Source organism: Micromonas pusilla, assembly GCF_000151265.4.
Source record: "Micromonas pusilla CCMP1545 genomic scaffold MICPUCscaffold_2, whole genome shotgun sequence".
NCBI classification, from domain to species: domain Eukaryota; kingdom Viridiplantae; phylum Chlorophyta; class Mamiellophyceae; order Mamiellales; family Mamiellaceae; genus Micromonas; species Micromonas pusilla.
This window is the reverse complement of record NW_003315883.1, coordinates 1,543,006-1,555,420: the sequence shown is the minus strand read 5'-3', so window position 1 is coordinate 1,555,420 and position 12,415 is coordinate 1,543,006. Positions and strand designations below refer to the sequence as shown.

At 42.6% G+C, this 12,415-nt stretch overlaps 7 protein-coding genes across 7 annotated transcripts; 3 read left to right on the top strand and 4 right to left on the bottom strand.

The window, feature by feature from the left end:
• Positions 1-1,811: 1,811 nt before the first annotated feature.
• On the top strand, positions 1,812-3,174 carry PAF2 (proteasome subunit alpha type-1-b). The gene is made up of 5 exons (XM_003056449.1): positions 1,812-1,937; positions 1,994-2,140; positions 2,199-2,634; positions 2,727-2,797; positions 2,853-3,174. Exons 1-5 carry the CDS (start codon positions 1,914-1,916, stop codon positions 3,009-3,011), a joined length of 837 nt encoding a protein of 278 aa, XP_003056495.1. The 5' UTR covers positions 1,812-1,913; the 3' UTR covers positions 3,012-3,174.
• Positions 3,099-4,584, bottom strand: RH36 (dead-box ATP-dependent RNA helicase). The gene has a single exon (XM_003056067.1). The coding sequence runs from the start codon at positions 4,510-4,512 to the stop codon at positions 3,175-3,177; it is 1,338 nt and encodes a 445-aa protein (XP_003056113.1). The 5' UTR covers positions 4,513-4,584; the 3' UTR covers positions 3,099-3,174.
• Positions 4,585-4,998: 414 nt separating this feature from the next.
• Positions 4,999-5,835, bottom strand: MICPUCDRAFT_64813 (uncharacterized protein). The gene is made up of 2 exons (XM_003056066.1): positions 5,764-5,835; positions 4,999-5,606 (listed from the first exon to the last, which is right to left on the bottom strand). The coding sequence occupies exons 1-2, from the start codon at positions 5,807-5,809 to the stop codon at positions 5,296-5,298; spliced, it is 357 nt and encodes a 118-aa protein (XP_003056112.1). The 5' UTR covers positions 5,810-5,835; the 3' UTR covers positions 4,999-5,295.
• Positions 5,836-6,208: 373 nt separating this feature from the next.
• Positions 6,209-7,090, bottom strand: MICPUCDRAFT_64812 (uncharacterized protein). Its single transcript, XM_003056065.1, is given in 4 exon segments — positions 6,209-6,530; positions 6,600-6,979; positions 7,033-7,040; positions 7,042-7,090. 1 exon segment carries the CDS (start codon positions 6,436-6,438, stop codon positions 6,244-6,246), a length of 195 nt encoding a protein of 64 aa, XP_003056111.1. The 5' UTR covers positions 6,439-6,530; positions 6,600-6,979; positions 7,033-7,040; positions 7,042-7,090; the 3' UTR covers positions 6,209-6,243.
• Positions 7,091-7,182: 92 nt separating this feature from the next.
• On the top strand, positions 7,183-8,349 carry MICPUCDRAFT_64810 (uncharacterized protein). The gene is made up of 6 exons (XM_003056448.1): positions 7,183-7,378; positions 7,449-7,569; positions 7,663-7,749; positions 7,852-8,116; positions 8,212-8,259; positions 8,316-8,349. Exons 2-4 carry the CDS (start codon positions 7,543-7,545, stop codon positions 7,981-7,983), a joined length of 246 nt encoding a protein of 81 aa, XP_003056494.1. The 5' UTR covers positions 7,183-7,378; positions 7,449-7,542; the 3' UTR covers positions 7,984-8,116; positions 8,212-8,259; positions 8,316-8,349.
• Positions 8,350-8,706: 357 nt separating this feature from the next.
• MICPUCDRAFT_55572 (uncharacterized protein) lies at positions 8,707-9,867 on the top strand. The gene is made up of 4 exons (XM_003056447.1): positions 8,707-8,800; positions 8,862-8,973; positions 9,028-9,269; positions 9,332-9,867. The coding sequence occupies exons 2-4, from the start codon at positions 8,913-8,915 to the stop codon at positions 9,581-9,583; spliced, it is 555 nt and encodes a 184-aa protein (XP_003056493.1). The 5' UTR covers positions 8,707-8,800; positions 8,862-8,912; the 3' UTR covers positions 9,584-9,867.
• DUF667 (duf667-containing protein) lies at positions 9,760-11,293 on the bottom strand. Its single transcript, XM_003056064.1, has 7 exons — positions 11,092-11,293; positions 10,952-10,965; positions 10,741-10,878; positions 10,569-10,685; positions 10,421-10,471; positions 10,247-10,352; positions 9,760-10,173 (listed from the first exon to the last, which is right to left on the bottom strand). The coding sequence occupies exons 1-7, from the start codon at positions 11,096-11,098 to the stop codon at positions 10,037-10,039; spliced, it is 570 nt and encodes a 189-aa protein (XP_003056110.1). The 5' UTR covers positions 11,099-11,293; the 3' UTR covers positions 9,760-10,036.
• Positions 11,294-12,415: the final 1,122 nt, after the last annotated feature.

Here is a 12,415-nt window from a genome sequence, read left to right as displayed (position 1 = left end):
CGGGAACAATAAAATCTCAGGAGAAGGTGAGAAGGTCTCGTCAAAAGGGTTTCTCAAAGGTCTCATGTTTCCGTCGCGCAATACTCTTTAAGATTTTTGGGGCGCGAAAAATTTCCCCGCCCACGACGATGTGCTGTACAGCGCTAGCTACCTTCGATGGTACTAAAGTAGTTTATAGCTACATACATCGCCTCGTGCTGCGGGCCGTCAGTCAGTGGGAGAAGGGCACGGCGCTGCGGGGCTTTTTCTCTGAAATAATTCCGTACGTTGTACACGAGGAGAGTGAAATATTTACACGACGCCCACCATATCCTCCGCACTGTCGACAGACCCGTGCAGCCCAACACCGGTTGTAAACATACGACCCACGATAGCGATGTGAGTAACTAAATAAGTGCTTCCGGAAGTAGCCCTAAGTTGTACGAAGGTATGTTTTTCACGCGTAAAAAATGTTTTTTTGCTCTCAAGCTAGACCAAAGGAAATTTAGTGAGTATTTCATCGAGGCCTCGGACTAAACCATGGTAGGGCTACTCTATTCATGTGTCTAAAAAGTGAACTAACTATCTTCGTACGTGACGTTGTAGGGCAAGCTAGCTACGAAGGTAGCTAGCTAGTAGCGAGCTAGTAGCTAGCTACGAAGGTATTAGCTACCTTCGAAGGTAGCTAGCTAGATAGATAGGTAGGTAGCTAGGTACGTAGGTAGGTAGGTAGGTAGCTAGCTAGATACCTTCGAAGGTATGTAGCAGGGGTTATAACTTTTAATAGTAATAAATAAATAATGAGTACTGTAGTGTACACAAAGTAAAAGTTTACTTAGTTTTTCGAAAGGCGAAGACTTTTGCGGGTCGGGCGAAATTAGACCGTCGATTGTGAGTTAAAATTGCAGTACTTTGAAATACTTATTTATTTACCTTTTTTTCCGGCAGTCATGTATTTAGTTTAATAGTAGTTGTACACGTACACGTAGTGTCGAAATTTTAGTAATAAGTATCCCCTGGTATAGTTAGCTATGACTTAGCTTGTATGTACTTTCGTACATAATATGTAATATGTAGTATGTACCTTCGTACTATGTAGCCTAGCTAGCTAGCTAGCTACCTTCGTATGTACGAAAGTATGTAGTATGTACACGTAGCCCTAGTATGTACGAAAGTATTCTATTTTCGAAAGTACGAAAGTAATAATATGTACAGGTATGTAGCTACGAAGGTAAGTTGTTACTTTCGAAAGTACTAAAGTACGAAAGTACGTTCGAAAGGAAAGTACTTCCGTGTGTAGCTGTACACGTGTACAGTATGTGTACTTCATTCCGAACGAAGGTTTTTCCGGAAGTACAGTAACCGGTGTACAGCTGTACACGCACGGTACTGTACGTGTACACGTATGTCTATTTCTGTACGGCTACAAGTACACGTACTGTACATATCTACAATGGCCCTATCTAATCTTCGAAGGAGTTTCGAAGATAGAGTACACGTACTGTACAACGTTGTACATACAGTAGAATACTTTCGTACGAAAGTACGAAAGTACTTTCGTACTTTCGTACGAAAATAAAACAGTACGAAAGTACAACGTTGTACTTTCGAAAGTAATACTTTCGTACTTTCGTACGAAAGTATCTATTTCCGTACAACGTTACGTGTACGTGTAGCCCTACGTGTACTATCTACATACGTACTATTACTGTACAACTATCATAGTCGAACTAAAATACTTTCGTACTGCACTATCATTTTATGTGTACAGTTTAGTCGTGTACCGATAGTTGTAGGCCCTACGGATTTGTACAGGCCGTACAGTTTCGAAGTTGCGAGTTGCGGCTGACCGACACAAACTAGAATCGAGGATAATTTCTTTCGCCTGCATCATCGTTAGTTGATATCCCGGTTACGGATAGTATCTGGACCCGATGTTTCGAAACCAATATGATCAGGTGTGTGAGCAAAGATACTTCTTCTGTTCTAAAATTTGAAGCTAACTTTTTTACAGGATATTCTCACTTGGAGTCCGCATGGACGCTTGCATCAAGTTGAATGTAAATTTAAAATATATTTTTCGTTAAGCTTCTCAATCTGTCATCATTTCGTAGATGCGATGGAGGCAGTGAAGCAAGGTGGAGCTTCGGTCGGCTGTAAGGTGACATGTCTTTTCTTTTTTCTGACCACTTTCTCAAACTTCTTGTCACTCTTAACAGAACAAAGATCACGCCGTCTTGGTCACTTTGAATCGTTCTGCCTCTGAACTCTCCTCATCTCAACGGAAACTTTTTAAAGTCGATGATTTCGTTGGCATTGCTGTCTCTGGTTTGACAGCTGACGGCACTGCGTTAGTCAAGATGCTGAGGAGTGAAAACATCTCTCACAAGTTCACCTTTGGATCTCATGTCGATATCAGTAGACTAGCTCTAAAAGTTGCTGACAACTCGCAGGTAAGAATCATATTCGATTTCAACCGCTCTTTCATAGTTTACTATCTGCTCTCTATTCTACTGCTGCAGGTCAGCACACAGAGAGCAGGGGCAAGACCATCTGGAGTTGGGACTCTCATTGCAGGATGTGACGAGAGTGGCTGCCACATCTTTCAAACGTGTCCTTCTGGCAGCATTTACGAACATGAAGCTATTGCAATCGGTTTGGTTAGACTTACGCTTTCGAAGCTTGAAGCTTTTTAATATTTTGGAACTGAATATAGTGTCTTCACTTGATGTTGACAATTGCTCCAGGAGCAAGATCTCAAGCCTCAAAGACTTTCCTGGAAAACAATCAAATCGTCCAAGCAAGTTCTTTAAATGAGGTTAAGACACTTTCAGTTCTCTGTAGTCTGTTCAATTAAATATAATTGCTTCCAGCTAATCGTGTTTGCTTTGAGAGCACTAAGTGAAGCAAGTGTTGAGCCGATTTCAGAACTTACATGCAGTGTCGCTCTTGTAGGAATCAATACACCCTTTAAGTTGCTGGATACGCACTCGTTATCAAGACTTATAGCACAAATTTATCAGGAAGTTTAGTTGCTTTTTGAATATCTGTTTATATTCTGGTAGATCAAGAACAAGGTAACGAATACTGAGTAAACCTTGCAAATCAGAGTCATCACTAGTGGTTCATATATGAACTGATTCAATTTTTGTGAGACCGGTTGTACAAAGTTTATCGATGTCTCACAAATAACTACTATCTCTTTAATTTTTTCCTCAACCTCAGCTGATCTTCAAAACCACCTAATTGGCTCATCTTCATTTTACCTTCCCGCCTTGCAGAAAAAATTGCACTCATGTTCTTCAGCACTTCACCCTCGACTACTCCTGAAACCTCGCCCAGGTCAATGCCAGTAAGCTGCTCAATTTTGTGCAACAACACGATTTCAAATTGGGAAACAAGCGTTATCGCTCTTCCCCTTCGGCCAGAGCGACCTGCACGCCCAATTCGGTGTACGTACTCTCGAGGGACAAATGGAACATCATAATTAATAACAACATCAACAGTTGGTATATCCAGTCCCCGAGAGGCAATATCGGTAGCAATTAGAATTTGTGCCTCGCCAGACTTAAAGCGACCAAGATTAGAAGCACGAATTCTTTGCTTTTTCATAGAATGCAATAAAACTGTATCCAAACCAAGAATGCCCAGCATTTCGTGCAAAAGCTCACAAGAATAGATCGTCCGCGTGAAGACGATAATTGATGAGACCCCGTTTGAGAGCAGGACTTTTAAGAGGTGTAGGAGATACACTTCTTTCACCTTAGCTGGCACAAAGCAATATTCCTGCACGCAGTCTTTGAACCCAGGATTGCTTTGGGCCTCATAGTGAAATGCTGTCTTTTGAGTCACTTCCTGTATTGCACAAATGGAGGGTGTCAAGGTTGCCGAGAAGAGATGGGTATTCCGTCTGCGAGATGGCAAGTTGTGCATAATGATACGAAGCTCTGCATCGAAACCTGGCTCAAGAAGTCGGTCTGCTTCATCAAGCACAAGACTGTGTAGATTCGAGAAAGCCCCGACTATCTCATCATTGTAAAGAAAATGCTCCACGAGCCGGCCAGGCGTGGCAACGACGACATGTGGACGCGACGAAAGTGCACTAGCTTGTGCTCGGAGGCTTTCACCACCAATCACAATGCAGCTTCGTAACAATATTCCCGAGGAGAACGCATCGAACTGATCCGCGATTTGAGAAGCCAGTTCGCGTGTCGGAGTTAAACAAAGACAAAATATTCCATAAGGGTCTACACCAAGCAGTTCAAGAATCGGCAAGGCAAATGCTGCTGTTTTACCTGAGCCTGTTTGTGAAGTGCCGACAACGTCGAAGCCTCTGAGGATGGCAGGAATACATTCCCGCTGAACGGCGGTGGGCTTCTGAAGTCCCACTTTTACAACATTAGCGCACAACCTAGTATTCAAACCGAGCGATGCAAAGGTATCTCGTGCGTTAGTGGAGATAGGTAGATGGGTCCGTTCCAAAGCCAACCGTGTCCCAGACTCTCGATATAGAGAAGGGGTGAGGGAAGTCATCACTCAGTATACTGTATACCTCGAAATATATATGGTGAACTTAGCATGAAAGCCTTTATAGTTTTGAACTCGCTTATCATCGCGGACTTCCGTACGAAAGTAGGCCCTACGGAAGTATGGAAGGGAGGTTGTACAACGTACGTGTACATACCTTAACTGATAAAAAATACTTCCGGAAATAGATAATACGTACAACGTTGTACTACATGTACTGTATTCCATCTATGTACAGTACCTTCGTACGTTGTAGACTCGTTGTAGTATTTCCGGAAGTACGTGTACAACGTACATGTACAACGTACACGTACGTGTACAGCAGTTGTACATACAGCTGTACAGAAGTGTACACTGTACTTTCAAAGTACTTTCGTACAATATTGTTAAAAACGGACCTGTAGGGCTACAACTTACGGAAGTACGAAAGTACTTTCGAGAGTAGCAGTTGTACACGTACACGTAGGGCAGTCGTACGGCCCTATCTACCTTCGATAAAACAACTTAAATATTGATATTTTAGCTCTATCTGCCTATTTCACGGAAGTACGTTGGAAGCACGAACGAAAGTACTTTCGTACTGATGAAGAAAATCAGAGAGAAAAGTCAGCGTGTAAAAGTCAGCGTGTACGTGTACAGCTGTACACTGTGTACGTGTACACGTGTACGTGTACAATACTTTCGGACAAAAAACGCGTACACATTATAAAATTTTCACCAAAATTCGCCGCTCCGACGCGGTTCACCGACGAGGAACCGACTGACCGATGGGGACCGATGGGCCGTGTGCTAGGGTCGCACACTGTCTCGTGACCACGAGGGGTCGCGGATCGCTTCAGGGCCCTCGCGGAGGAAGACGTCTGGGCGACGATGGCGGACCACTGCTGGGACATGATGGCATGATGGTTGCGCGGCGAGAGCGGCGGGGTGCGTTGGTGCGTGGCGCGATGGCGCGCGCGAAGAAGAAGAAACGCGTGAGTGACTCTGGAGACTCTGGACCCACCCCGCCCCCCCCCGCGCAAGTTCTGCGCTTCTGGCGTCGCTGAGTGCCCGTAAACGCCGTCGCCACAGTGGGATGAAATACTCTGAACACCATGATTCTTTGATTCGTGTAAAAAAATGATACCACTTTATGTCAAGAACACGTCGTAAACGACGCCGCGACGAGGACGTCGCAGCGGAATCATCGATTTGCGAAAAAAAGGCCGGCCGGCAACCGAAGATGCGAGGGACATTCCGCGCGCGCGAGTTCAGCACCTCGTCGTCGCAGCATAACTGCACTTATCGCCCGTTTTTTTCGCATCGATCGACGCAGTGCGGTGTTTAGCGCAATTCATCTCACTCTGGCGACGGCGTCCGCGCTCTCTCGGCGACGCCAGAAGCGTGTAACGGAAGTTTAATATCTTCGAAATAGATAGGGCTACACGTGTACACGTACGTGTACACGTGTAGTTGTACTTTCGTACGAAAGTACCTTCGAAGGTACACGTACTTCCGGAAATACTTCCGTACTTCGTTCCGTACTTCCGTATTTCCGTACAGTACGTGCGTGTATGTAGTGTGTAAAGCTGTACATGTACACCGTTACAGTACGTTGTACTTCCGGAAGTACTTTCGTACGAAAGTACTTCGTACATATTATGATAGTAAGTCTTGAAGTTCAAATTCGAACTCGCGTGCACTTCGTAATCTCCTTCAGCTCTGAAGATCACGCACGTCTTCTTCCGTTTTCTCAGGTTAGCTAATTATGGTTGGATGTTTGGGGCTGAATTTACTGTATGTTTCCACGTGAATAACACGTCGCTGCAACGCATTAAACACTTTCTGCCCGTCTGTCAAATCATGAAAAGTGTGCCAACTCTGAAATACCCGCACCTTTGCAGAACGTCCTCCGGTCGTATTGCGTCTTTGTCCCGTCATTAACAAAGCCATGCATTAGGAAGCACGCCGGCTGATAGACTTGATCAATGCAATACTGTTTCAGCGCATCATTCTCAAGTTTAGTTCAACAAAGGGATTGGAAGGTCTGGCAGTGTTTGAAAATAAAAAAATAAGTCGAATTTTCTGGTGCAAATTGTCTTTTGGTTTTTTAGGCTTGTTTTGGATTGTCTGGCCAGAATACGAGGGCACGACTTTCATATTAAACCACTGCACCCCTCCTAGTCGAGGACCAAGACTTTGCCTCGCCCTCGATAATGGTGGCCGCGCTGCGTTCAATATTCCTGTGCACAAACAAGTACCACAATTGTGGTCCAGAACTAAGACTCGTTGTTTGGGGTTTTTGTTTTGTCCAGTCCAGCGATACCGTGCAGCACCTCTCGCTCATCGAAACTTGACCGATACCTCCTTAAGCTCGAGTTCCTCGAAGGAAAGATGGTGCTCAATTAGTTTTGTCGGTTTTATAGTTGTTGCGTGCAAGTTTATCGGTTTGGCACGAGAGATAGTCACTGCTGCTCGTTTTGGAGTGGGACTGGTATCTTTCATTTTCAGTTTCCCAGAAACTCGGATTTTAACAGTTCTTTCAAGGTGGTGGATTCTTACAGCCACGCTGCACTGGTTCCATCTTTCTTTTGTAACGTGATCGGTAAGGAAGACGATGATTGCCTTCTTCGGTTCTTCACACGCCTTCGTAAGTTGTTGGTAAACCAATATTTTTACCCTGTGTCACCCCCTTCTTTTTGGCGGGCTTAATGGTCCGGTCCACTGCGCCCTTGCTACTGCTCTCAGGTTGGCTCATTACGTTAATACATGGAGAAGTCGAGCTAGTGCTATAACTGAACCTTTTTTCTAGCACTCAGAGCGATCGGGCAACTTCCCGAAGGATAGTTGACTGTCTAGTCACATTTATAACCATAACTGCCTTTGTGCTCAGGTAAGTGCACGTACTCGTTATTGGGTGCAAGAATGCTGTACTTGCTAAGCACTCGTCTTTTTGTATGCAGCCTGTCAATTTTTTTCTCTTCTGGATTCATCATTCGATGTTTTTCTCCGGGTCTTCACTTGCTGTCTTCATTGACAGCAACCACTCACCTTCGTATGATGGCGCCATGTATCTTTCTCGCGGTAAGGTCAACTTACATTTTTTTCTGCAGTCGAGCAAAAGTGCAGAAATTCATTTAATTCCTCGGCTTTCATCGATATCGACATTTGCTGCCGGCGTTTAACGTTATAAGCATGGCTCGACTGACATCAATATCCCAGCTTGGACTATCAGTGTTTACACCAGCAATTTCCAGCCTCACGGTCAGTTTTTAATCCTTATGAACGAGGACTACTCCTGGATTTTTTTTCGTATCAAGTTTTAATCTCTATCATCACAATCATATCTGACATATAGAGTTGCAGATTGTTGCTGTCATATCACAGCAGTTCATTACAGATATTTTTAGATTTTGTAAAGTACCGTCTTACTTATACAAGGCGGAAAACTTGCTTGCTCTTGGTATGTGTTCCTGTTCGAAGAAGCTGGAAATATGATTCTATTAGAGCAACATGACAGGCACATTACTTGGCTCATTTTTTCAATACGTTTTACTTCGTGTATTTTCAAGATCGCATTATAAAAGTGGCAGCTTTCTTTTAAGTAGCTTGGCTTCCTGTGGTTCGCAGGGTGAGGCAGCACCGGCATATGTTTTTAAATATAGAAGCCAGCCCTTCGATAGTATCATTTCTTACTCTTATTACTTTGTAAGTATTTTGCTTTAGGTTTGCGGGCTTCTTTGAGTATGTTGTTACAAGCGTGCATGACTTCTGGTTGGGATAACATCCTCACCTTCATTGTTCATTGAATTATATATACAATCATATAGGGATGCTTCAGATTGCTTCGAGTACGGATACCTTTTTTGCCTCCTTTCTACCTCATGCAGCCGCTGGTACGTTGAAAAACCGCTGGTCTTATTTAGCACTGCATAGCCAAGATACTTGCTCCAGGTATCGGGTATTCGAGTTTGCTCGCTAGTACTCCTCTCGGGATACTTTCCACGAGTTTGCTGGTATTTATTTTGAGGAATTTATTACACCAGAGTAAAAACAGTGTTCAAGACATATCTCATAAGTTGTCTACAGGTCTCACTCGTTCCGCAGTTCGCCTTGCACAGTGATCCAGTGCATTGGCACCTGCTTCGATCCTTACTTGGGAAGGTCGTGCTCTTAATTTTTGGTTTTCTCTTTTTATTTACCTTTTTTCATGTGTTTATAGGTGCTAGTTGGGACATTCGTGTTTACGTCACTAGTCGTGGCCATAGTTATACCTTTGGCAAATCCAATTGTCACCATAGTTTTTGAGCGCCAGGTTTCGTTTGGACTTCATGATCTAAATTACTGTTTACGACATTTATTCATTGACTTCGCAGGCCTTTGATACACAAGCTTGTGAACTCGTTTCGACACTATTTTCACTTTACATGGCCGGTGGTGTGTTCTCTATTGTCAGAGACCTCATCCTTCGGGTATTTTATGTGATAGGTATTTTTTTTTCATTTGCACTATTTGTACCTGAATCTCTTCATGAATTCATAGGAGACGGTGATCGGCCACTTCGCATATCATTTCTTGCAGTCTCTGTCAATCTTTTCCTTGACTGGTTTTTTACATTTTTTTTATCATGTGGTGCTCAAGGTATGACGATTTTTTTTTTCTTTCTGCTCTCACCAGTTTTAGTTTTACTTCATCTTACGGATCCCTTCCTAGGCATTGTTATATCCACCGTAATTACAACCTGCCTTACGTCATTGATTCTAGCTCGCGAACTAATAAAAAAGGTAAGCGAAACACGATGACAGGATGTAGGACATATCACTAAACAATTGAACTACATGTACAGATAGGAGTGATAAAAATTGATGGACTTTTCATCAGTACTGTCAAAGTACTTTTTGCTTCTGTGCTTTGCTCGGGTACAACGGGATATGTTCACTTCATACTAGACCAGCAATTTGCACCGGGATTAATTTCTTCAAATACACATCTTGGAAATGCAGTGTTGCTGTGCATCTCGGCGATATGTGGAACACTGTTGTACTTTTTTGCTCTGGTTCTTTCTGGTTTTGATCCCTTACCAGGTTTTCGACAATGATTCGTGCAGTGAAATATTCGATCTAGTCTATCCATTTTTATTTTTACATTCAACAAGTTTTTGAAGTCATCTCACACGCATGCCTTCGTATGTGAAGGTGCACCCCATTTAAGTGAGTGTTCTCGTGGTCTACTTTGATATCTCGCTTGCGAACAGATACGAACGGGAAGTTATTTAGGAAACCGTACGCATTACAGGGGGCTGGGCACGGCTAGCTAGATACTTCCAATAATTATATGTGAACCTTTTTGTGATTATCAAGCATCCACGCCTGTGCCTATGTCATTTTTTTCATTAACATAGTTGAATACGTACAAACCATTTCGAAGTCGTGCTACTTGTTGCGTTCCAACAGGATATATCCATCAAGGTTTCTGAAAAGATTCAATAATAGTCGTGATGAAACGAAAGTTCAAATGTTTAAATAACTAACAAATGTTGGAGAAAATATTATCATGCCTGGATTGGAAGAAAGAGCTTGAACTCAGGAGGAAGCTCTTCTTCAGAATACAAACGATCAGAGAAATATATGCGGCGAACACGGCAGTTTGCATGGATTTGAACTCTGAGTGTTTCTATATAATTAGTACCTAGAAAAGTTGCGTTGTGGTTAGTATGTCAAAAGGAAGACAGCTACATTAGAAGCAAAAGTGCAAACAGTACCATAAGCACGACGGGTGAAGTCAGAGAGATTGAATTGGATTTGATTCCATCCTTCATCGAGCCGCATGGGCATTGTACAAATGAAAGGTTTGACACGCGTCGTTGACTGCAGAAAGCACGCACAGAGGTGTCAACAACGAAAGTTATTTTGTAGGTGAAAGCAAGCAAAAAAACCTGGTAGTTTGACGCGCGAAAACGGCGTCGCACGCTCTTATCATCCAACACCTGGGGAAAGATAAATAATATGATGCGCATCAGTCGAAAATATAGAGCGGGATGACTTTAACTCGAAATATATTAGCAAAAGAATGCTATATTATACCTGAACTTCAAAAGAGAAATACTTTTTCAAGTTCTTGATAATCATTACGAGGAATGGTAGCTTCACTCCCAAAGTTTGTTTTTGCGCATTTGGACATGAAATGTAAATGGTGGATACCTGTCAATTAAGATCAAAAACAGTAAACAAAAACTTTTTAGCGTTCTTCATGTACGTTTGTTCCCATAATTTCAAGCACAGAAGATTGGATGTCGCTGTCTGTGATGCGCTTAATGTGGCCGTTTCGGCATTTTTTGTCCCATATTTGAAGGGGCTGACTACCGATGCTGTATAAGATGGAGAGAAAGCCGCTCTGCAAACAGTGATATGTAACAAATGTATAAAGACTTTTCACGAGGTCACTTGACAGAAAATAACGAGCTTGCCTGGAAAGTATTTTCTGTTGGAGCAAACAAGAAAAACGAAGGTCAGCGAGTAATTTCCAATGATTGTCCTAGGCAACAGAGGATTCCATCGAAATAGAAGTATGTCATGCGGAATGCATCAGCTGTAGTCATTTACTCACTGAACATAGCAGATGTTTACACACGGTAAGAGGGCAAACGGTCACCAGTGTAACACTCGAGTGCTGCCTTGCAAGAAGGAAAGATCGTCTTTGATTTACTTTTCAGAACTTATCCGCGTTAATATAGTGCGAGAGTCTTCCACACAGTTCCTTGAACGAGAAAAGATAAAGAGACACGCGGTGAGAAGAGCGGGTAAAATCGTGCCCGATTAGGATTTTCCGTCTAGACTATTCCAAAAACGTACCTTCGAAGGTATTCCTCTGTACACGTGTACACGTAGTGTCGAAAGTACTTTCGTACTTTCGCGAAAGTACTTTCGTACGAAGCTACATACGGATGTACTACTTTCGTACTTTCGAAAGTAAATTCTATTTCCGGAAGTATTATCTTCGTACGAAGATACAGTATGACAGAAAGATACGAAGGTACGGAAGTATTCTATTTCCATATTCCATATCAGTGATATTCTATCTTCTGTGTGGTACACTTGTGGTACAATACATGTGTATATTTAAACGTACACGTGTACACCAGGGGATAACTTACTATTGTATTTAGTAAAAATACGTACATGACTGCCGGATAAAAAGGTACGAAGGTAAATAAGTAAGTATTTCAAAGTAGTGCAGTTTTAACTCACAATCGACGGTCTAATTTCGCTCCACCCGCAAAAGTCTTCGCCTTTCGAAAAACTAAGTAAACTTTTACTTACACGTACTGTACGTGTACTGTACAAGAAATCTGGGATAGTAAATCGGACTTCCTTGGCTTCGGTTCGCGAGATGTAAATAGATACAGAATACATTTTGGTAGTTTTTTAAGTATACTTTTTGGTTTGAGGCGACCTCACTTCGGTTTCCAATTTTCATTTTTTGGTTTTTACCTACTGTACGTGTACGTGTACAGAACTACACGTACGTGTACAGATCATAGTAGCTCTAATGTACACGTAGTGCGGAAGGACTTCTGTACATAGTGGTACCAGTACAACTACAACGTAGTACGAAAGTACGAAAGTACTTTCGTACCTTCGTAGTATTTTCACCATCAAATATGTTTATAGGGAAGGCCTACGCCCTTTAAGCCCTGAATTAGCGTTGATGCGACAGAGTTAAGGGTGAAAAGAACCCGAAGGGTTCAACCCTTTAAGCTCCGTCAATTCACGCTAATTCAGGGCTTAAAGGGCGTACTACTGTACTGTACTCATTATTTATTTACTATTATGGCTGTACATGTACGAAGGTACGCCGTAAAACGCTGTACTTCGTACGAAGATAGATCTACTACACCTTCGAACGAGTTTCGGAAATGCACGTCTTCACC